Source organism: Galleria mellonella, unplaced genomic scaffold (assembly GCF_026898425.1).
Source record: "Galleria mellonella isolate WM207_F2 unplaced genomic scaffold, CSIRO_AGI_GalMel_v1 utg139, whole genome shotgun sequence".
Classification (NCBI taxonomy): domain Eukaryota; kingdom Metazoa; phylum Arthropoda; class Insecta; order Lepidoptera; family Pyralidae; genus Galleria; species Galleria mellonella.
In genome coordinates, this window is record NW_026441995.1 from 3,505,994 (window position 1) to 3,531,093 (window position 25,100).

At 37.1% G+C, this 25,100-nt stretch overlaps 1 protein-coding gene across 5 annotated transcripts in view; it reads left to right on the top strand.

The window, feature by feature from the left end:
• LOC113513209 (uncharacterized) overlaps nucleotides 1-25,100 on the top strand; it is a 56,141-nt gene that overhangs the window by 10,065 nt on the left and 20,976 nt on the right. For 2 of the 5 annotated variants that reach the window (XM_052903568.1, XM_052903571.1), the window contains exons 3-6: nucleotides 21,183-21,209; nucleotides 23,060-23,342; nucleotides 23,761-23,828; nucleotides 24,319-24,525. In XM_052903568.1, the coding sequence (XP_052759528.1) occupies nucleotides 21,183-21,209; nucleotides 23,060-23,342; nucleotides 23,761-23,828; nucleotides 24,319-24,525 (585 nt within the window). The remainder of the gene's footprint in view (nucleotides 1-21,182; nucleotides 21,210-23,059; nucleotides 23,343-23,760; nucleotides 23,829-24,318; nucleotides 24,526-25,100) is intronic. The other 3 variants (XM_052903569.1, XM_052903572.1, XM_052903570.1) reach the window with 2 other exon arrangements.

Here is a 25,100-nt window from a genome sequence, read left to right on the forward strand (position 1 = left end):
CACCTCTGTCCCTTTCGTGTTTCTACCGTGAAACCTACCATGTTTGCATGATTGTTTCGGTTTGATGGATGGTATATTAAATTTACAGGGCACAGAGGAATAACACCTGAGTCCTCAGGAATGGCAACGCATGGGGGGTATCGTGGGCGAAACAGTGTACTCTGTTGTCGATGGTACTGCTTATGTGTATAGACGACGATTACTACTTTCCATCAGGTGGGCGTCAGCTTGTTTGTCATTCTAAGTTGCATAAAAAAATCCTTTTCTCCTGAAATAGAATATTATTTAGCACGTAAGCATGTCTCGCAGTCCGCCCACCTGATGGGATGATAATAAAATTTATATTTATGTAAATTTTTAGCGAGCGCATTCATGTAAGTAAATGGAATAGCGTGAGTCAACGATGCATAATCCTCGTTATAAAAATTTAATCTATTTTTCATCGTGACACGTCAACCCCAATCAGTCGTAAATAGTTTTTTTTTTTTATCTTTGATATAAATTTGTGTGTATCGCCTGTAGTTTCGCTTTAGTACCAAAAGAACTTATTTACAGCGATAATTTCCTGTGACAGTGTGACCGCAATATACTAAATACAATATAGTTATTAAACAAATTGAATTATTATTAATTAAAAATATATGTCGTGTGAGTCGTTGATAGTATCGGAATAGATTGTATCATTTCCTTTCATCTCTAGAATGTTTTCTTTTTAATGGGTGATAATAAAATGGTAACCTCGCCTGCGCTATCGGTATACGCTGTCAAGGCACCAATAAGAGATAGGTAAGGATGAAACTGGTCATTTGATCCATAGTGACGAATTTGCCAAGATATAACCAAAACGGTTTCCAGAGAAAACGGCATGGCGGTCGATCTGATATACCCTATGTTGTTAGCAATAGGGCTGTTGGATCCCCATTACCAACAATCCCTCTCTCCAGGATGTCGTAAGAGGCAATTGGGGAAACAAAGCACATTATACTGGTATAAGAGAAACATTCAAACACAAATTACACTATATTTCGATCTTACTGATAAGATAGTTTGCATTATCTGACAAAATATGTATAGCATTAACCCTTAAGAATGGCAACGCGTAACAGATACAGTAGGCAAGATACAGTTCATTCTATGGTACCTATGTCCTTATTCATATTCACTTAACTTTTTTATTTTTTTATTTTTTAACCTGTACTATAGGTTACAACTTACCATTAAGACTACTATTAATTGGCATTTTAATAATTTGTCTAATTAAATATTTGTGCATTAAGCAATAAGTGCTTATTCTATTATATATTTGTAAGCGACTTAATGAAACAAAATTCTCTAATAATGGCATTATCGCAGTGTGTGTTATCAATCGTGGTGTAACCAATTATTTTTTAAAACTAAACTATTGAATCGATTTTGTAAAAATTTCTGCCCGCTGATCGGATCAAAGAATATTCTTTATTATTGACGATTGGTTCATAAGTGACCGAGTTGAGATAATGAACATAAAATGTACAACCGAATTGAGAACTGCTTACTTTTTTGAAGTCGGTTGTAAAGGAAAATAGGATAGGTATAAATATGAATGTGAATCAAAGTTGAACACAAAAATTCAAGCTCAAGGGAATGAAATCTAAAAATACAAATGTACGTCACAATACACGGAACAATTCGACACGAATTCTTTGCACGGTGGACTTTGAGATTCTTCACATTAAAAACCCTAGACTGTGCCCGAGACATTCACACGGCTAAACAACAAATTTCTGCTTTCACTCCGCTATATATAAAACGTACTCTATCCGCTTAGAAATAAGGAGTATTTTATTCTAACATTGGAAAAAAGATTTTACTTATCTGACGATGCAGTGGCGCTTGTGCTTGGCATGAAGCCCGGGGCTAGCGCACCCTACTGGCGTACCCCACCTACACTGTCGTCACTTCCCACCTTTATCCATTACTACTATTGTTCATGTTCTAAAATCATAAACACATATTAAGTCAGCAATGCATGTCCGAATAATTTGGAATGTTAACGAAGATTTGCGTATCGTACAAATATGTATGTATGTACAGTATCATTGTCTCAGAGTAAAAGTACTAGAACTTATCCTTCTGAAATCATGGTTGTTGTTACATATATTTTAAAGTATGTATGTATGTAATTACACTCTTTGTAAACATCAGTACTTTTCATTGTACAAGAAAATATTGGAAAAAAAACTGGCAGCACACCTGCAATGCCGCTGGTGTTGTGGGCGATCATGAGCGGCGGTAGTCACTTACCATCAGGTGAGCCGCATGCTCGTTTGCCCCCTGTGTTGTAAAAAAAAATACGTTAAATATTTTAAATTTCATCATATCATCCGTTAACTGTTTACTGCTGAACATAGTCCTCCCTCATAAGGGGGGTTTTGCCAGAAGTTGCCACGCTTGGCAGCTGATTAGTAACCGCAGTTAGGCTTTTGATGTTTGAAGAGAAACGCTGCTGCTCATCCCTCGACCTTTAAGTTACCTTTGTCGCTTCTTGCGATACCCACGGGCAAAGCCCTTCCTTGCCTGTGGGTATAGCCACGAGCAAGAAAGTATTTGTATGTATATTAGTCCATTCTATGTCAGGAGTAGAAGGCAAGAATTAAAATTGTGTTAACAGTTATTTTTAAATAAACAACAAAAAGCCTTATCCTATCTCAATAACAAATTTTTTAATCAAAATAAAACATTATTTCCATATTACATACCCGTGGGTGTCGAAAAAGGCGACTTAAGGAACTTAAAGGTCTAGCGATGGCCAATAGCGTCCCTCTTAAAACATAAGCAAAGGTTAACTGCGGTTGCCAACCCGCCTGCTTGCGTCGCAACTAATACTAGCAAAACCCTCCCATAGGGGAAGACCTATATTCAGCAGCGCACAATTAACAACTGATATGATGACGATGAAGTTAAAGTCATCCAATTATATTATGAATCAGATATTATAAAATTTGAATACAGAATACACGAAAATCAAGAAAAATGAGATACTCAGAGACAGTCAGAAGAACATTTCTCGAGTTACCGTTCAGAAGAGAGAGCGAATTGCTTGTTGTGTATCTACACATAATACCAATTATCTTACAACAATAATTTAACATTTGCATAATATCAAGATAACATGCGCATACGCATCAGATATATTCGGATAACAATACATTGTACGTTCGGCGCCTTTACGGAGTGCGCGGCGCGGCGCACTCTGACTCATGTACTCGCATGCGCTCGCTAATTACGTTGCGTCGCCACCACGTGGACCACGTGGTGGTGGTGACCTTGAAACGAAGTGAGCAATATTAATAATTCCACCCAGTTACCAACTAGTCACTACCGTATCCTAATACCGAATGAAACTCAATTACAATGGATCTTAAATAATTGCTCCCCGTGGCTTTGCCCGAGTAAATTATTATATAAAATATCTTAAATCGTGACTTAGGATTAGGATATAAGTTTTTGTGTACTATATTTCATCTATGGTAAATGCAGCGCTGCACAGAGTATATTGTTATGCCCAAAATTCACCTTATGCGTTGCCATGTATGTTGTCCTGAGAGCTAAGGTATGCTCCTGTACTTACTCTGTATTTTACTGCCATATTCCACCCTTTAAATTTTTTTAATGGGTGATAATGGAATGATAACCCCGCCTGCGCTATCGATATACACTGACGGGGCACCAGTTAGTGATGATAGGTGAGAATGAAGCAGGTCAGTTAGCCCATAGTAAAGAATTCAACAAGAATTAGCCACGATGGTTTTCGGGGAATCCATGTGGAGGTCGACCTAATAGTGTATATTGCTAGCAATGGGGCTGTTAAACTCCATTACAAACAACCCCTTTCCTCCTACCCTTCAACTTAAAACAAACGATACGACACTGATATTTCGTGTCCAAATAAATGAGATGAGATAGACAGTTTTTTGGTAATGGGATCTAATAGTCCCATTGCTAGTAATATACTCTGTCAAGTTGACCTCCATGCAACTCCCCCTGAAGATTGTCGTGGTTAATTCCTATTGAATTCGTCGCGTTGGGCCAATTGACCTGCATTCATCCTCACCTATCATTTCTCATTGGTGCCCCACCAGCGTATGCAGATAGCGCAGGCTGGATTACTATTTCATTTTCACACATTAAAAAAACGTACTTAAACTTAAGTAGGACAAAGTACCTGGGTATTGCAAATATGTAAATACGTGTACTTGATTTTTATTTTAAAGAATGTCAATGTCCACGCTGCTATTCCAATTATTTTGGCAGCATGAGAGTGTCATTCATTTTAAATCTATTTTTGTGCTGGAATTCACGTTGTTAGGTACATCAGGAGAAAATGCATGTGATTTTACGAATATTACACGCATTCTTTCACGCACGAACTTTTTTTATAACATGAAAGTGGTAAACAAGCATACAGCCCGTCTGATGGGTAAAGGTCTCTGTAGCCTATGGATGCCTACAACAAACTAGGGGTATCGCGTGCGTGTTGCGAACCTTGAAGAAATCTTAATAACTTTTTTGAAAAACTACATACTGGATTTTCTAGGAAAAACCTCGTTTAGATTTTTAAATGTAGATGCGCTAAATGCAGTATGAAAGATTAGGAGATAGGCCCGATATTCTCTATTACTATATTTCCTCATTAGTAACCCCATGTTATAAGGATAATCCCACCTATGCGACTTTTCCATCCTTACTTATCATAACTCAATGGTACCACGCCAGCGTAAGCGGATAGCGCAGGCAGGGTTGCCAATTCATTCATCGTCCATAAAAAAGTCCTATCTATACTATTGGTTTACAGGCAAGACTAACCTTAATATTTTTTTTATACCACTGAGGTGGCAAACAAGCATAACACCTGATGATAAGCGGTTACCGTAGCCTATGAACGCCTGCAATACTAGCGACATTACGCGCGCGTTACCGACTCTAAAGAAACCTTTTTTTTTTTTTTAAAAAAAAAAGAATACTATGAAATATTTTTAAATATAAAAAAAATTTGTTAGGGGCATTTGAGATTTGTTTATTAAATGTTGTATTTTAAGCACAAGATACATAGGTGTATATAATATAGTATAAACTGAGTTACAGCAGCGAGGCATAATTAAGCTTACTTGAAATGACAATGCATAAAGGATCCCATGAATGACACATTCATGGTAATGTGATCCACGGTATTCGATATTATCGTTCGTATCAGATGAGCGTCAGCTTGTTTGGAATTTCTCAGTATTTGTACTTGTACTATAGATAAAAACATTCTGTATGACAAGTACATCATCTTAGTTTTTATACAATCAGCTTCTTTCAACAAGTCAATATGTCTATAGAATACTTCGCAGCGTGGAATAACCACGACTAGTATAATAATTACTAAAAAACAAATGACAAATTATAATGACTAATAAAAAAAATATACGCGGAATGTAACAATACAAATTTATTATTACATTTTGACAAACTTCTATAGTAAATTACGTAGTAAGGAACATATAAATATACTAGTTGACTCGGCAAACGTTGTTTTACCATATACATTATTTTTAGAACTATACATGAAAATTTATCGTACTACAATTATTATATTGGATTGCCATCTTGCAACCCTATTGCGAAATATAAAAATCGCGATTAAAAAACAGGAGTTGATCGTAAAACGGTGAAAATCTGAGGTTGTATGTATTTTTCAATGCTAAATCATAATAAAATAAAAATGGAAAAAATTGTCATAAAATAAAAAAAAATTTTGGGGAGGATCACCCTTATCATTGAGGGCTATGAAAAATAGATGTTGGCCGATTCTCAGACCTACCCAATATGCACACAAAATTTCATAAATATCGGTAAAGCCGTTTCGGAGGAGTTTGGTAACAAACACCGTGACACGAGAATTTTATATATAAGATTTGTCTATAATAATATTATAAAGAGGAAAGACTTGATTGATTGTTTGTTTATAATAGATAAGCTTGAAAAGTACTGTATCGATTTTAAAAAATCTTTCGCCTATAGAAAGCTACATTATCAGCAAGTATATATTTATATTAGAAAATTCTATCTACCCGAGTAAAGCTGGGCACTTCTTTAGTTCTTTATAAAAATAGCGACAATTCGATAGTAACAATATCGATGAATTTAAAGAAGTTTACATTGTGATTCTTCTGTAAGTATTATTACTGTTTGTTGCTAAAGACTTCCTTTGGCTTCTCAAAACTTATTTATTATACATACTTTATTTCTAGTTATGTACTTGTAAAATTATCTTAAAACGTTGTACATTTTCAGTGAGCATTATATTTAGATGATATTATACAGAATGGATGTTGTTATCTGTAACGATGGACGGTTGGCATGCAAAATGCCCGTTTTGCGCGAGTTTTTATGTTTCCCACGTATTATGTGGCGTGCTCGTTGCCGTCCCTACCGCCGATTTATCTTCAGAAACGTGCTTATTTGTGTCAAATAAAAACCGGCATAAATAATAAATATTGATGAATAATTACTATTCTTAATTATATAAGAAATGATGGTTTTATCAGACCTTTATACATTTTTGATGTCATTTTCTATTTTATTGTTATTTAAAGAAACATTTATATTTTCTCCCATGAGTATTCCCGAGAAGGCATAGGCAAGCTACCTAACTCATTCTCTATCTTGTTGGTTTCGTTGAAATATGGCTTAACATAACTGCCTTCACAGTTAATCTTGTATATTCATAAATGAGTAATAAATATATTAGGGACTGATTTATGGATGATTTTAAACAACTTTAAAAAGGGAAAGATTCAACGGTATTTTTATATCATCGCTCATTCTTCACTGATTTTGGTGATTTTTTCCACATTGATTGTATTTATCCCTTTGTTTTATGAAACCAAATCTTTCATTGTTTTTATTTTTTTAATTAAATTTTACTATAACAGTCGTTAAAGGCGTTTCCTTTCTGTTGTTATCGTGTAGTTTTATCTTGAACATACAATTGTCTTGTAAATTGCAAGATATTTTATAAACTCAGTACATTGTAGTTTATTGTGCTTCACACTTCGTCATCAATTCACAGATTCACACGTCTTTGCGCTTGTTTATTTGCGTTATCTCATACTAGCTGTGTTTGTGTGTCAGGTGTACCTAGTACCTACATCATGGATCATGATTCACTTATTTGTTCCTCGCTTACAGGTACTTTGTCTGTTAGATAGAATGCTGACCTAAAATGCTAACATGATTCTTTGTAGGGACTATTTATAACTGATAATAAGTCAATTACCCAAATTAGTCAAACCAATTTGTTTTAGAATGTGTAACAGTATTTATGATAAAGTGGTGGGGCAGGCCATAGTCACGACAAATCCATCTCGTGAATCCACTCCAGGATCGAGAGCGGAACTTAAACATATAGGAAAGTATATGTCTAAAAGTAGACAATGCATCATTTTTAATAAAGCGGCCCTCCCTTGAAAATTTTATTTTAGAAACCAATCATTATACCTACTACAGTTTTCTAAATTAAATAGTAATAAATCTTTATTTATTACCTTCTGCTGACCACCCACCCAGACAACTATGTGATTTCCGTCGAAGCTCCGCTTGGATCGTCGGATCACAGTCTGGTGCGGAGCGAGGTGCCTCTCATGAGTCCGATTCCACCACGTTCCACGGGTAGACGTCGTGTCTGGCACTACAGGTCAGCGGACTGGGATGAGATGCGGATTTTTTTCGCATCTTACCCATGGAGGCGGGTTTGCTTCACACTGGATGATCCTGACGCCATTGCCGATTCCATTGCTGATGTGGTGCTTCAGGGAATGGAATTATTTATTCCTAACTCTGTGGTGCCCGTCGGCGGGAAATCCCAGCCCTGGTATGGAGCCTCTTGTAGAACAGCATCTCGTCTGAAACAGGAGTGCTTCCTAACCTGGGCTAAAGGTGTGGCGTCGCGAGATCCTAACACCAGTGCTCTCAAAAAGAAGTATAACTCTGCCTCTAGGTCTTTCAAAAGAGTTATAGCCACAGCGAAGTCAGAGCATATTAGTAGAATTGGCAAGAGATTGGCTAGTTTGCCCTCTGGGACTCGAGCTTTCTGGTCTCTTGCCAAAGCTGCACAAGGGAATTTCTGTAAGTCATCTTTTCCACCATTGCGCAGGGAGGATGACTCGTTGGCCCAGAACGCTAAAGAAAAGGCCGATCTTCTTGGATCCATCTTTGCGTCAAACTCGACATTGGATGACGGGATGAAATCACCACCGACCATCACGTGTTGTAGGAGCTCTATGCCTGACATTAAATTCACGCATAGCTCAGTGCGTAGAGCACTTTTCTCCCTCGAAATCCATAAGTCGAGTGGGCCCGATGGTATTCCTCCAATTGTGCTTAGGACGTGCGCACCAGAGTTGGCTCCGGTTCTTACGCGTCTTTTTCGGCTTAGCTACTCATCGGGCATAGTCCCAAAGTTTTGGAAGACTGCTCTGGTGCATCCGATCCCTAAAAAGGGAGATCGCTCAGATCCAGCTAACTATAGGCCCATAGCTATCACTTCCTTATTCTCGAAGGTTATGGAATCCATCATTAACCGTCAACTGCTCCGGTACCTAGAAGAGCACCAGCTGATCTGTGATCGCCAGTACGGCTTTCGACAGGGACGTTCGGCTGGTGATCTTTTAGCTTACTTAACACACCGATGGGCAGTGGCAATCGAGAGTAAGGGAGAGGCCTTAGCAGTTAGTCTGGATATCGCGAAGGCCTTTGATCGGGTGTGGCATAGAGCGCTGCTTTCAAAGCTACCTTCATTTGGGTTGCCTGCGAGACTGTGCATTTGGGTCGCCAGTTTTCTCAAGGAACGTAGCATTAAGGTCGTAGTCGACGGAGCATGCTCTGATTTAAAACCTTTGAATGCTGGTGTCCCGCAAGGCTGTGTACTATCTCCGACTCTGTTTCTTCTGCATATCAATGATATGTTACAGATAAGTAATATTCATTGCTATGCAGACGACAGTACAGGAGATACATTATATACCGGTCATGCTAAGATCTCGCGGGCACATACCGATGAGTGCCGGAATAGACTTGTGTCTGAAATCGAAACTTCACTCCATCAAGTTTCGATCTGGGGTGAACAAAATCTTGTCCAATTTAACCCCAAAAAGACACAAGTCTGCGCGTTTACCGCAAAAAAGACGCCGTTTGTCGTATCTCCTCACTTTCAGGGCACTTCCCTTGATAAAAAGTCGAGTCTAGGAATTCTGGGCGTTGATATATCTTGCGACGTCCAGTTTTGCGGTCATCTGGAGGAGAAGGCTAAGATAGCTTCCAAAAAGTTAGGAGTACTCAATAGGGTGAGACGATATTTCATGCCAGAACACCGCCTGAAATTATATAAAGCCCAAGTCAGGCCGCATATGGAATACTGTTCTCACCTGTGGGCAGGAGCGCCACAGTACCAACTCCTTCCGTTAGACCGCATTCAAAGTCGGGCGGCTCGAATTATCGATAGTCAACGCCTTACTGTCCGACTCGACCCACTGAAACTGCGCAGAGATGTTGCATCTCTGTGCATCTTCTACCGAATTTATCATGGGGAGTGTTCTGAGGAATTGTTCGGATTGATACCTGCTGCTGATTTTCACCACCGTACAACCCGCCACAAACTAAAGTTTCATCCCAATCATCTGGACGAGTGGCGGTCTTCCACCGTGCGTTTTTCAAGGCACTTTCTTCCACGCACAACCATTCTTTGGAATCAACTTCCAGCAGCAGTATTTCCGAACCGATACGACAACATAACCTTCAAGAAAAGAGTATATTCCTTTTTAAAAGGCCGGCAGCACACCTGCAATGCCGCTGGTGTTGTGGGTGATCATGGGCGGCGGTAGTCACTTACCATCAGGTGAGCCGCATGCTCGTTTGCCCCCTGTGTTGTAAAAAAAAAAAAAAAAAAATTTATATACTTATTATTTACATTATTAAATTAGATTTATTATCATAAAATAAATCTATGTCAGTATAATGCAATACTTCATTAAATGTTTATGAAGGTCTTAATACTGGAAGACTTATATCTGCATGGCTACGAAATAACCTTTCGAGTACAGATGGATACCCGTAAACATTTCTCACTCAACAAGTCCTCGGAATCAATTTATCCATTATACTTTAATCCTTTCAAGGCAGAGGCCGATACTATATACAAGTCTGTGAGTTATCACCCAAGATACAGGTCTGACCTAGTTTGGAAACTGATAGTAATACAGACTTTTTCATATTATACAAGTTTTTTGTCCGCTACTTCCTTGTCGTGGATTTCAGAAATAGAAATACATATATAATAGACTTATAGATAGCGTATCGAGATAAAATATACCAGATTTTAAATTAGTCCTTCAGGAATAGAATTGGGAAAACCGCATCTAATTTGATTTCGCAGTAGTTTTTGCGTGATACCAGAACAATCATACAGACAGACAAGCAGATACAGAAAGAAATATAGATAAAATGCATTGTGTGTTCATTATATTCACTATTATTTAATATTTTATTCTAATTAATAAAGAAATGGCAAATACCATTAGAAGAAAGATAGTCAGAAGTCAATTTCTAGCAATTTCAGTAGTTATTACGTGAAATAGTAACAAACGTCCATCCATCCTTACAAACTTTTACATTTATAGACTAATCCGGTTGACGTTGATTTGCTCCTTACAGGTCACTCTATCCGAATAAAAATTGTCCTATCAAATTGGGGTCAACAATATAGATTTACAAAATTCCCATATTAACGTAAACTATATTAAAATTAGGCCGTGTAGCCAGCGTAGAATGGGCCACCCCTTCCTTTTCCGTGGGTGTCGTAAGAGGCGACTAAGGGAACTTAATAGTCGAGGCTAGGGTAGCAGCGTCCCTCTTAAAACATCACCACCGTCTAACTGGGAATGCCAATTCGCCTGCCAAGCGGGGCATTATTGGTAGAAACCCCCTTAATGAGGAAGGCCTATGTTCAGCAGTGGAACGTTAACGGCTAATATGGTGATTAAATTTGAGCAGTGTTCTTAGATATTAGTTACCTGGCCATTTGTAACACCAATTAACTTACGTGTGGAAACTTTTTTTTTTACAACACAGAGGGCAAACGAGCATACGGCTCAACTGATGGTAAGTGACTACCGCCGCCCATGATCACCCACAACACCAGCGGCATTGCAGGTGTGCTACCGGCCTTTTAAAAAGGAATATACTCTTTTCTTGAAGGTTATGTTGTCGTATCGATTCGTTAATACTGCTGCTGGAAGTTGATTCAAGACTAGACAAATGGTTTGATAGTACGCTATTTATTATTATTACGGCGCTGACATGCTCTGTTTCCGCTACATTCATCCTGGCGGCGTCAGATTCCATTCACGTTTCTAGAATTAAACCTGCGTAAAAAGTTTTTTATTAAACACGTTTTGAATTACTTGGTCCGAATTGAGGCACACGCGGCAATTGCTATGCATATAAGGTTTCACTGAACTAAACCGTGTCGTGCTCAAGGAAACGTTGAATTTTTGCTACCTATTTTATATGTATGTCGGAAGATGGCCATAGCTAAGCTCTGTTTCCTCCGACTCAGACATGGTTAACAAAAACTAATCTACCGTGGGCGTGTACTAATAATAATCAATAATTAGAGCAATTACAAAATCACACTTTATTTTTAAACTACAATCATTTTCATTAATGTAAGACATAAAAACTAATAAAATAATATCAAATAGAATAGAACTAAATTAAAATAATATTAGCTGAGACTCGAGACACAACGATCCGTTAAAGTCGCGCGATGTCCGACAGACGAATGTGGCCCCACTTCCTTTCATTATCGCTCCAACGTTTTGTCAGCGCTCCCCTCCATTTCTTGCGCTTGTGTCTCGAGTCAATAGAATGTCTTTTATTCTATTTTGCGCCGACACGGCCTTCCTGACACACGCACGTCCTCGGGCGTTATTAATCTGTAAACAGAAGTATGTGATTATTATGCCCTATTAAAATGGCATTACTAAGAGACTGCGTGAAGCAAAATCTTAGTATCAATAATTGACTATTAGCTATATACTCAACAAAATCTTTATAACCAAATAACATCAACCACAACTGGAATCATGTTACTGCTCCGTTACCGCTCCGCTCCACCGTCTGGGGACCAACACCCATATAGAGTGTGGCAGGCCAGAGGTTTGCAGCCAGTTAACGCGAACAGATAACACTACCACCACGACATAGCTCCAACAATAGGTGACGTCATATTACTATACCGTTACAGCTCTGCACGACCATCCGGGGGCCAGCACCCATATAGAGTGTGGCAGGCCAGAGGTTTGCAGCCAGTAAACGGGAACAGCTAACGCTGTACTATTACTGCATACCTTTCCCAATAACGTTTCTCTTTAAAGTCCCTTGACGTGTCCGGCTAGCCCAAGGAACTACCGTAACATCATCATTCTCTAAATTGTGTACATCTGTTCTTGTTATAACTCTACTTTCAACACCACCACAGTCATCACTATGGTCTCTATCTAATTCCAACTCCACAATATTATTTTGCTGTACGCAACCCCTGTCCTCATCTATGTATCTACTATCAGATTGCTCTGCAATATCATCCGCCGACACGGTTCCTGTTTTGTTATATATTTCGTCGCACATTATCTTAACTACTTCTGTCAATCCTGCTCTGCCTTTGGGTACTTCACGTAAACTTTCATGAGGATATTTGTATGTACGGTTTGAGCCATCAATATTTTGTAATTCGTAACGGTCATTTTCTAACACCTTAACAACCTTATAAGGACCTTTGAATTTACTATCTAATTTAGTTTGGTTTCGCTCGCAACATTTAAGGAACACAAAATCACCTTCAGCAAAAGGTACTACTTGCGCCTTTGTTTTATTAAAACGTTCTGTGTCCGACACTGCTAATCTTTTTATATTATCTACTGCATTTTGCCTCATATCTACTAAATTCGATCTGTTAACCTCACTAACATTTTCATTACTTATTCTAGAAATTCCCAAAGTCTGTTGGTTAATGCCAAACATTAACTCCATTGGAGAATAACCAGTTACTCTACAGCGAGTTGTATTTAGTACTAGTTGAATTTCTCCTAACTCATCTCTCCAGACACTATCTGTGCTATTTTCTATAACTGTCAAAAGGTTTTTAAGAGTTTGCATGACTCTCTCAACTTGACCATTAGCCCTACATGCTCCAGTAGCGATAAGGTGTAACTCTATATTATTATCATGACAAAATGTTTTAAACTCGTTACTTATAAAGCAACGGCCCTGATCAGCTATAATACGTTTAGGGGAACCAAATAATTGTACCGCATAATATAAAGTATCTCTGGCGCTATTAGCATCCAGACACAAAGTATGTTTTAGAAGAATATATTTTGTGAAAGAGTCAATAATGACAAAAACATATTCTTTTCTTTGGCTTTTTTTTCCACTTAGTTTTCCACTGATATCAATATGCAATGTGTGCCAGGGCACACAACCCTTTGGTATTGCATGCAATTGGATTTGTTGCGCACCAGAAGAACTTTTACAAGTTTTGCATACGAGGCAAGCGTCGATAAATTTTTTTACAGCTTTAGCCATGCCAGGAAACCAATATAATTGATAAAGTTTATCAAGGGTTTTATCATAACCTAAATGTTTTAGTTCTAAATGAACGTGACTAATTAACGACCAGGCTAATGACAAGGGTACAACGGGTAACCAACAATCGCGCTTGTTACGTTGAATTTTTCTATAGTGGAGACCTTTTCTAACATCATAAGACTGAGAAATGTCATTGGGAAGATCGCCAGCTCTCCATTTTGCTATAGTGTCTATAATATTACTATCGCGTTGTTGTTCTACTGCTAACCAACCTTTTTGCATATCTAATACGTAAATCTGTTTCGATTTTAACGGTAATTTTGTTGAACTATTATCTTTATCTGACAACGGATTTCTTGACAAAAAATCAGCATGAGACATCCGGCGACCTTCACGATATTCAATAACAAAATCATAACTTTGTAAAATAGCCCACCACCTATGCACACGCGGCGTGAGATCACGTTTGTTAATAGACGATTTCAATGCGTTACAGTCTGTACGAACTGTGAAACGTCGCCCGTATAAATAGTGACGAAAATGCTCTACTGCACGGACTACAGCTAACGTCTCAAGTTCATACGAGTGATAACGAGATTCGATGTCCGTTGTACGGCGGCTAAAGTATTCGACGACGTGGGGGGCTTTATCAATACGCTGTATTAGAATCGCTCCATAGCCTTGAGAACTAGCATCTGTATGGAGTTCAGTTTCCCTATCGGGGTCAAATATTGCGAGTACTGGTGCCGATGTCAAAACTTTTACCACACGTTGGTGAACTGCGTCATGTTCTGAGGTCCAATTAATTTCGCCTTTATGTTGGACAAGAGGATCGAGGGGACCCATAGTGACTGAGAAATTTGGTATAAATTGCCTAAAATAAGATGCTAAACCAATAAATTGCCGAACCTGAGATGCAGTACGTGGAGCGGGTATATTAACAAGTGCGTGAACTTTATTGGGATTGGGTCTTATTTCCCCAGATTTAATGACATAACCTAGGTATGTAATTTCTGTCTTCAGAAAACTACATTTTTTCATATTGAGTGAAAATCCAGCTTTGCTTAGTGCATTTAAGACAAAATTTAAGCGCTCAAGGCCCTGTTCAATGGATGTAGATGGTATTAAGACATCATCGATATAGACTTGAGCATAATCACAGTCTTTAAGAGCTTTATTAATAGATCTTTGAAAAACTGATGGTGCATTTTTGAGACCAAACGGCATGGCAGTATATTCAAACTGGCCGTCGGGTGTAACAAAAGCAGTTCGCTCTATAGACGATGGCTCTAAAGGGATACAGTGAAATCCTGAAGTCATGTCAAGTGACGTGAAATATTTAGCTCCATGAAGTCGGTCAATTTGGTCACTTATGCGCGGAAGGGGGTAATTATCGGACCGTGTGTTAGAGTTAAGCTCCCTATAATCAACTACCATTCGATCGCTACCATCCTTTTTTTTAACTAGCAATATAGGGCTCGCAAAAGGTGAAGAACTTTCACGGATTACACCTGCATTCAAAAGCTCAGATACTTTATCGCTTACAATTTGTCTCTCAGAGGCTGATAACCGATACGGACGCCTTTGGACAATTTTGTTAGGATCAATTAGATCAATATGCATAACACCAGTATTTAGACGCCTAGTTGGCGTTCTTTCAATAAATGAATCAGAATATTTATTAAGAAGAATGAGTAATGATTCTTTGTCATCATCTACTAAATCTGTATTTAGTTGTCGGCCAACAGAACTAAATTTCTCACAAAATTTATTATGTTTTACTCTAAATAAAGAAACACCATTATCGTTTATTTCTATTCGAAACCCCTTTTCAATAATATCTCGTCCTAGCAGTATTGGTTCTACTAGAAATGTGTCATTTACAACGTAAAATATTATCTCAACTGACAAGCCTTGAATGATAGCAGTACAAAGTAATTGTTCGGTACATTTTATATCCGCATTACCGATGCCAATAAGTATCACAGTTTCGTGAATTCGTGTTCCCTCAATATGCCGAGCGAAACTTTCCTTGATTAGAGAACATTCTGAACCCGAGTCAAATAGAAAATGATAACACATACCTCTTATTTCAAGCTCACCAGTTACCGTACGCTTATTACAAAGTTTGACCTCCTTCTTAGAAACTTCATTGTTCTTTGTGGCTGAGCAGGCAGTGGCGACATGCCCAGGCTTGCCACATGCGTAGCAGGTGACAGGGCGCCTCTCATCGCGAGGTGTAGGTAGTTTCTGCATCTGCGAATTATTACCGCCATTGCGCGGACAATTGAAAATTTTGTGACCTATTTCACCGCAACGATGACAGTTGCCATAAAAAGAAGTTGCTGTGTGAGTGACATTAAAACGAGGACGTTTATTATCATAATTAAAATTAACTTCTTCTCCACGCCTTTTTAAGGAAACATTTCGCAAGATACGAAATAATTGTGGCTTATTTGTTATATTGTGCGAGCATAATTCACGTCTTATATTATGGTCTATATGAGAAAGTACAGATATGACAAACCCCGTTATTATCTCATCCGATAAATTAGCCTTTGGTATGGATTCAATTAATTGCCATAGACGTAAGGCAGCATCTGCCACCGTTTCCTTATTGGTCATTTGAAACTTTATAATACGATCAAAATAATCTTGCATTAACATAGGTTTAGAAAATTTTGCAAGCAACAAGTCCTTAATATTTTCCCAAGTAATAGAATCTGTTTTCAGTTTTGTTAAACATGCTGCTGCACGACCACGAAGCGCGTGAGTTAAAGCTAATAGCAAATCGGTACCTTTTAAATCCTTGTGTTTAATTATAACCTCGTAAATACTGCACCATCCTTCAATGTCTGAATCAGGGTCATCAGGGTCAAACCTGACGAGATTTGTAGTTGAATGCGGTTGCAATCCACTGGAAACACTTCTTAATACCCGCATAAATACTTCAATGTCGCTCGTGTCGGTAGATCTACATCGTTGTGTCTCGTTTATTCTCCCGGTTTCCTCGTTATCCGGTCCTTCACATCCCACTTCTGATGTCGGAAGATGGCCATAGCTAAGCTCTGTTTCCTCCGACTCAGACATGGTTAACAAAAACTAATCTACCGTGGGCGTGTACTAATAATAATCAATAATTAGAGCAATTACAAAATCACACTTTATTTTTAAACTACAATCATTTTCATTAATGTAAGACATAAAAACTAATAAAATAATATCAAATAGAATAGAACTAAATTAAAATAATATTAGCTGAGACTCGAGACACAACGATCCGTTAAAGTCGCGCGATGTCCGACAGACGAATGTGGCCCCACTTCCTTTCATTATCGCTCCAACGTTTTGTCAGCGCTCCCCTCCATTTCTTGCGCTTGTGTCTCGAGTCAATAGAATGTCTTTTATTCTATTTTGCGCCGACATGTATATGTAAATAATTGGACACAATATGTCTTCCGTTTTCCAATTACTTTTTTATAGTGGATGTCTTAATAGCCTATATGAAAAACTTCTCATTACTTAACCTAATACTTTTTTCTGTGCACTGTTTGACCGAAAAAGTTAGTAATTCGTGATCTTTATCCAATACTACTGTAGCCGTGTGGTCCCAGTATAGAATGGACCACCCCTTCCTTTCCCGTGGCAACTAAAGAAACTTATTGGTCGAGAAATGGATAGCAGTGTTCCTCTTAAAATAGCACCAAAGCTTTAATATGGTTGCCAATCCATCTGCCAAGTGTGGCAACTACTGGCAAAGCCCGCCTTTCGAGGAAGGCCTATGTTCAGCAGTGGACAGTTAACGGCTAATACAATATTAAAAAATGACTATTTTTATATCCCTTTCTTTCTATATATTATTCATTTTATATAAGCAATTAGTTTAACGTTTTTCTAAGTAATTTGTCTTTCAATATTAAGAAATCATATGGAGCCTCAGTAAACATCTTGCATACAACTATATCTAACACATTGAGTAAATCCAAAGAGTCATGTTTTACAACTTCATTGCCCGACGTGTCGCTGAGTCGTTTAAGTGCGCGCATTCAACGACTTTTTGTTCTGATTTCTTTATTATAATTAAGTTGATTTGATTATCGCTTATTATTATTGATTTATGTGTTTTATAATCGGCACGTTTTATTGTTATGTCTCTCTTTTATAATGATATAAATGTAATGCAGATGAAGTGGCGGGTAAAAGTTAGTTATGAAACTAACTTTTCGTCTGGATAAGAAGTAGCCTATATCTTTTTCTACATTATATAGCACGTGTGTAACAAATTTTATAGTGATTGATAAAGCGCTAAAAATAAAAAACAAAGTCACTTTCACATTTTTTTTTATACAACTTAGAATGGCAAACAGGCTGACGGTCCACCTGATGGAAAGTGGTAACCGTCGCCTATAGACATGAACAGTACCATGGACATAACAGAGTATACTGTTTCGATCATGATACTCCCCATGCATTGCCATTCCTGAAGACTCAGGTGTTATTCCTCTACCCTGTAAATTTACTCCATATCCCACTCTTCAAACGGAAACACAGCCACAGCAAACACAACTGCTTCACGGTTGAAACACGAATGGGACAGAGGTACCCTTTTTGAGGTACCCAAACGACTTTTGTACCAAGTTTTCCTCTGGTAGCTTATTGTTCTCTTTTATCCTTATTAATATATTATATGTCAAAATAAGTCTGTTTGTTTATTACCTTATAGCGCCTTAACGGTTTAATCAATAACTATGAAATTTGGTATACACGTACTTTAAAGTATAGAAAGATATAGGCTATTTTTTATACCACCATAAAGATGGCCACAAGCATACAGTACGGCTCATTTAACAATGAACGGTCACTGCAGCATATAAATGGCACCAGGTCTTCATGTCACGTACGCGTCTTATAGAAATACACCCTTTTTAAAGAACCCCAGATCTGTACTTCAACCAAAAATCGCCTACATTTTTTTCTCGGTCACCGCAATATGTATAATATCGGTCATTAAGGCCAAATTGGCATTCAATCTAGCATGAATTGCAAACACAATACAATGTCAACGGTATTCATTACACAGCCCAGCCCATGGCCTATCCCTGATATAGAGTTTTCGCACGTTACGTCACTGCAGTGGGATAAACGAGGTGAGCTAGCCGCCGCCGCCGACCCCGTTCGCACGACACGTTGCGTGATGTGGTGGCGACAGATGCAGGCATCGGTAACACGATCAATGGTGCTGGTTTTACATGCTTACTACGACGAAAACTGTTGTAATATTGCCACGGTTTCAGTAACAATTGCATTGCAAATATTATTCCCTGAATATATAATAAATAATCCAGATATAAATAACTACAATACAGTATGACTCACAGTAGTTATTATTCAATAGTAACAATTAAATTATTTTCCGTCAGGTGGCTCAGGAGCGTTCTTTGGTGATATAAATTATTTATCCTATCTATCTTATTAAGAGTTAGATGTAAAAATAGGATAAAATACCTTTACTCTATTTACATAAAGAATGTAATAAAATGTTAGGCTTGGTATAAACTTATAAAAGTTTACATAATATTTGACACACACACCTATTGTAAACTTTGTAAGTTGCACTCACACACATACATGTGTGTAAATTATGTTACCACTCCTTCACGTCCCTAGGTTTTTGTACAAGCCGACTAAGAGAACAAATGATTATTATACAGGGTGAAAACGAAATCGTTAGTGGTATGTAAATCGAAGAATGTATGTATGCTGTAGAACATAATAGGACAAAAATTTCTTGAATCAAAATAAAAAAAAGATGATATATTTGAATTCTACCATACTAAATCAACAGCTAAACGCGCCGCCTTAATATAGAAAGAAGGCTTAAAAAATTATCGGTTTTCACCCCATCTTCCTTTGGTGAAAACGTTCAGGTTTGATTTTACTTTTTGCAACTAGTTCTTTAATCAGTCCTTTACGAGATTCTAAGAATAGGAAGAAGTCGTTTATAATTACTCTATCACTACATAGTTATAATAAAACGAGCGAATAAGTGCTGCACAATCACACCGATCGCCTGGACTCGAACTAGGATAGCCTGCGTTATGGGGGACCAGCATCAAACGTCCCGGGGGTACAATCCGGAACACCCAGAGACGAGTCTATTAAGAAAAAGTCATTTCCTAAATTAGTCAGACTGGTAATCGAATCCAGAACCTCATTACAATATACTTACTAGTAACACATGATCGTAAGTTATAGCATAGTATACATTTACCCGTGTAGTTGCAAATATTTCCACTGTCAAGATTTGTCCTAAGTAATACAGTCTCCGGAAAAAAAAAAACTGCAACTAGTCTCTCTCGAGGCTCCTCAACGTCGTCCCTTTCATCCCACTAACAAGGCGGTTCAGTAATACGCCGTCACTCTCGGACAAAAGAAATATGAAAAATATCATCGCAAAATGAGATCGAGAGTAAAATAAATGTTTTAAAAGATTGATCATAATTGTATATTGAATATAACGTACATAATGATAATGAATTTGTTTTAAAAGTTTCATCATCGTCATAATCGCCATCATTTACCAGAGGAAGTATTTGTACAAAAGTCGTCTGTTTGGGTACCTCTGTCCCATTAAGTATTTCTGCTATAAAGCAGTTGTTTGCATGGCTGTGTTTCAAATTGAAGGGTTGAATATGGCAATGAAATTACAGGGTACAGATACATAACACCCTAATCTGAAGGGTAATAGGGGACACAGTATACTCTGTTATTTCCATGGTACTGTTCATGTCTATAGGCAACATTTACTACTTTCCACCAGTTAGGCAGTTTGTTTGCCATTCTAAGTCGCATAAAAAGTCCTTTAAGCCTTCCTCATCTGACATTTCTTGTATTTTATTAGTAAGATACTTGTCAAATAAGAGTCATATATTTTATATGATAAATGGGTCGTATCCTTGGCTATCTTGTTATAATAAATATAAGAAATAATTTTCTGAGCACGGTGGATGCAATATATTAATATGTAGTTGTAATAGATTAATGGTATTTCTGAAACTATAAGCACATTTTTGTCTTCTAATAATTACCAGGTAACCGGTGAACCTGTTAACTTCAATAGAAATTGTTTTTAGTTTTCTCCATTATGTTTCTGACGTTTGAAAGAAATAAACATACTATGTTTATTATTAGTAGTACATTTTCTGTTTATACGTTGAAACCAAAACAAGTTTTTCCCAAATTTTCACACTTATTGTGTATATAAACAAACATGAGAGATAAATGCCTGTGACACGCACCTAAACGAATACCTGAATGTAACAATGTAATTTCAAGCCAATTAACAAAATTACAAGTGTCCACTATTTGTAATTTTGATTAATAGACGGAATGGAATAGCCTGAATAGGCCACCACCGTAGGTATTCTATTCATGCAATATCTATTTATATTTTAAGCTATGTAATCAAATCATCTGACATTGTTCTCATAAAAATATTTTCCTCTTGTCAGCAGCCAAACCAAGGAGCAGACAATCAGGTAGTTTATCATTCAGTCGTGTGTAGTTGTTTGTCTAGTATTGTGTTTGTGACCTTTTGTGTTCGGTGTTGGATTGCAAATTGATTGTATCTCTAAATCTCTAACGTCTAAGGTTCTTAGATCATCTATGACGGAGAATATATTACTGATCTTTTTTTTTTTCAATCTGTAAAAGGAAAATAATGTAAAACATGTGACATAACAACCAATTAATAAATTTTACTAAAAATGAAACTCATTACTCATATAAATATTAGCCCTCATATGTTACAAGCTAACTATCTTGACAGCTGCCAATTATTTCTCTATACCAAGCTCTGTCGCGTCAGTTTTCTGGAATATTCTTCCTTTCTATAATTCTATGGCGTCTATTCTTGCTACTTGGATCACTCACTTCGTACCAGCTTGTTGGTATACGACCACTTTTTGGGATGAGATTAGATAGGTCTAATATCTCAAGGAGACGAGACTAAATTCCTAAATTCTTAACTCACAGAAATGTTGCACGATAGCTTTAAAATTTCCGTGTATAGATGATCTAAGTTTTCTCAGTACACATACCTACCATGTTTTTATAGCTTAGTTTTAGTAGTCTACACTTGTAAAATATTAACCGTATTTCTTATTCATAAAAACTTTAAACACCAGTAGAGATTATTTTATCTATAATATGCTTAAGCACTTTTATTCAAATTGAGAATTTATCGTAAAAAAGAAGAAACACTCGTCAAGCTGAAACTTTTTAATAATACGTTTGGCGTTTTTATGAACAAGCGGATTAATATATTTACCCAACTGTTTGACAGTAATATTTTTGCATGTTTGTATGTAAGACTTATTATAACCCATTACTAAATGACTCTATCGGTTTTGACAAAAATTGTATCATTGTATTCGTGTTACAATTGCGAGTAACCAGAGGGCCTACCATGAAATGTTTTTCGAAATTTCGGAACCAACCGAAGCACAAATTTGATGTTAAAATTACATAATACATTCCGTTTAGAAAAATTAAAAATCTTAAAATATTGTTCTTTTGAACTTTTATGATAGGATGTATGACGAACAAAATGTTAAACTCCATTTATTGGTCTGATTTTGGTATAAAAAAAAATACGAAATTGAGTCCGAAATTTCGGAATTTCATTTGATGGTAGACCCGCAGGTTATGAATGATGACCAAGTGCGCAACAAACACTTTTTATTGTTTTTTTTTTTTTTATATCAGAATGAAAGGGCTTGTTATAATGATTTTGAAAATATTTATTAGCAGAACAAAAAATTGCTTACATAGGAAAAATGTAAGCAGTTTTTTGTATCACTTGTAGTGATCGATTGTTGTATATTAATATAATTATCCGTTTTAGAATATTATCTATAGAGTTAGAATAGATACTTTACACAAAGCATGTTTAGATATATTTTGTGTACCCAATAGAGTTTAATATACCATTTAGGACATTAGGTCATGAATAAGTATATAAGTAGGAATAGACGCTTCGAGTACCTGAACTTATATGAAAACTAATTGTAATGTTTATGTAGAAGTCGAAAATTTTTCAAACGGAGTTATATGGAGTTATATACGTAGAAAACAGACACATTAATTGGGATATCTGTAGGAGACAGCTGCTTTCTCCGTAATAAACTCTATTTATGTTCTATTGCACCTAATTTAAGGTTCAAAATTGATACGAAAAGTACATTCAGTTACCATTTTTCATCAACTTATTTACCATTTAAGTATGCTAAAAATAATAATGATTCACCTAAAATAGCTATCTTAACCCAAACATTTGTTGTTCATAATTTTATTCTATACTACAATATTATACTATTCTGTCCGACAGTTGTTTGCAGCGAGCGCCACACACCTGCACGAGGTGCGACTCTCCCACCCGCCAGACTCTGGTTTCTCTGAGCCCGCGAACAACAATATCAGCGAAGACAACAACAATGGGCCGATATCGCTCCGTGAGATGCAGAACATCGCCAACAACAATGCTGCCGCGTACATCATCAGCGAGAACGAAGAACGGAACAGGGTCAGCCGCGAGTCGGTCGTCGAGTTCGAGCCGCTGCCCAACGGTATTAGGGCGGGGAATCCGTTGGACCACCGCGCTGATTGGTTTGGTCAGTCATCCATATGTATTGTTCTATTTACTATATAAAATCTTAATGACGGCCGCAATGGTCTAGCGGTATAACACGACGCTTTACCTTCCGATGAGTCGCAACGTCAAACCCCGTACATTTGTATTCATGAGTGTGTTTGTATGTGTTGATCTGGATATTTTCTATATACCTATAATATGTATTTTATTTATTATAAAAAAATATACTTATATGATAAAAAAAGTATCATCAAAATCGGTTAAGAATTAATGAAGATAGCACGTAACGTACATATATATATATATATATATATATATATATATATATATATATATATATATATATATATATATATATATATATATATATATATATATATATATATATATATATATATATATATATATATTTAAATTTTTGTGTATTGTTGTTTCAGGTGGTGATGATTTCCCGAGAAATAATTTGCAATATCTTCGTGAAATCGGGCGAGGATGGTTTGGCAGGGTAAATATTCTATTGCTAAACTAGCTTGGAGTAGGTTTAGCAAAATATAATTGCATAGTCGACGATAAATTCTAATGTTTATTGTATAAAGATGAATTATGAGCATAAAAGTTTCTTAATCATATTAGGTAATACGTGTGGACAGATACAGCTGAACATACACGATGCAAGAACATCATTCTATACTATTAACAACTGAGTATCCCAAACAATATACTCCTATTTTAGTAGAAAGAAAGAAAGAATTTATTCACAGAATCATGCGCTTCACACAGTAGCATGAATGAAAAAACTAAGTATGACAATATAATTTAAAACAAAAATAAACAAAAAATAATAATGATAAGTAGTCGTGTGTGTCGCAATGTTCTCTGAAATGTTGTTTGTTCTCCGTACAAAGCGACAGATTTTGAAATGTTTCTAAATGTAACAGTTCTAAACGGGCTGATTGATCGGAAAAAAAATAAAAATTGTTGTTAACATCATGCAGGTGGTAGAGGGCGAAATAGAAGAGAACGGTTCCACTTCAACGGTGGCTGTGAAGATACTAAACCAGAACGCCACTGTCGAGGATAAGGCGCGCTTCCTGGACGAAGCGCTGATCTACAGGGATGCGAGACACGAGAACGTCCTCGCTTTGCTCGCCAGAGGTCTGCAGGAGGACCCCTGGATACTGATATTTGAGTTATGTCCTATGGTAAGGAGTTCATATTGTTACGTTGATATTGTTCTAATAAAACATTATTATCCTACTGTATGGTCGGTATTTTTTTTTATGGTATACACCGGCGGGGCACCAGTGAAGGATGATAGGTGAGAATGAAGTAGTTCAGTTAGCCCATCGTGACGAATTCAACAGGAATTGTTCACGATGGTTTCCAGGGGGAACAACGTGGAGGGCGACCTAATAAGGCATATTGCTAGCAATGGGGCTGTCAAACTCCATTGTTAACAATCCCTTTCCCCCCGTATGGTCGGTATTGATCTCATCCTACATTAGGAGACCATAGTTTACTTATCACGCTGAAAAGCCATCAATTTTACCTGACTATATCTTAATATATAAAAAAAATCAATCAAATGAAGTTCATTCACATTAATCTCGCAAGAGGGCATTCAAGTAACACAATACACGTGTTACGTAATATGCTAATTTAGGTGAAGGAGGAGGGGGGGTGGGGTCTTTTAAACATTACGATGATTTACAGAGGTGGCAGGGGAGTTCGAATAATGCGTTACGTAACTTTGTTTTTTATTTAATTAACAATATAG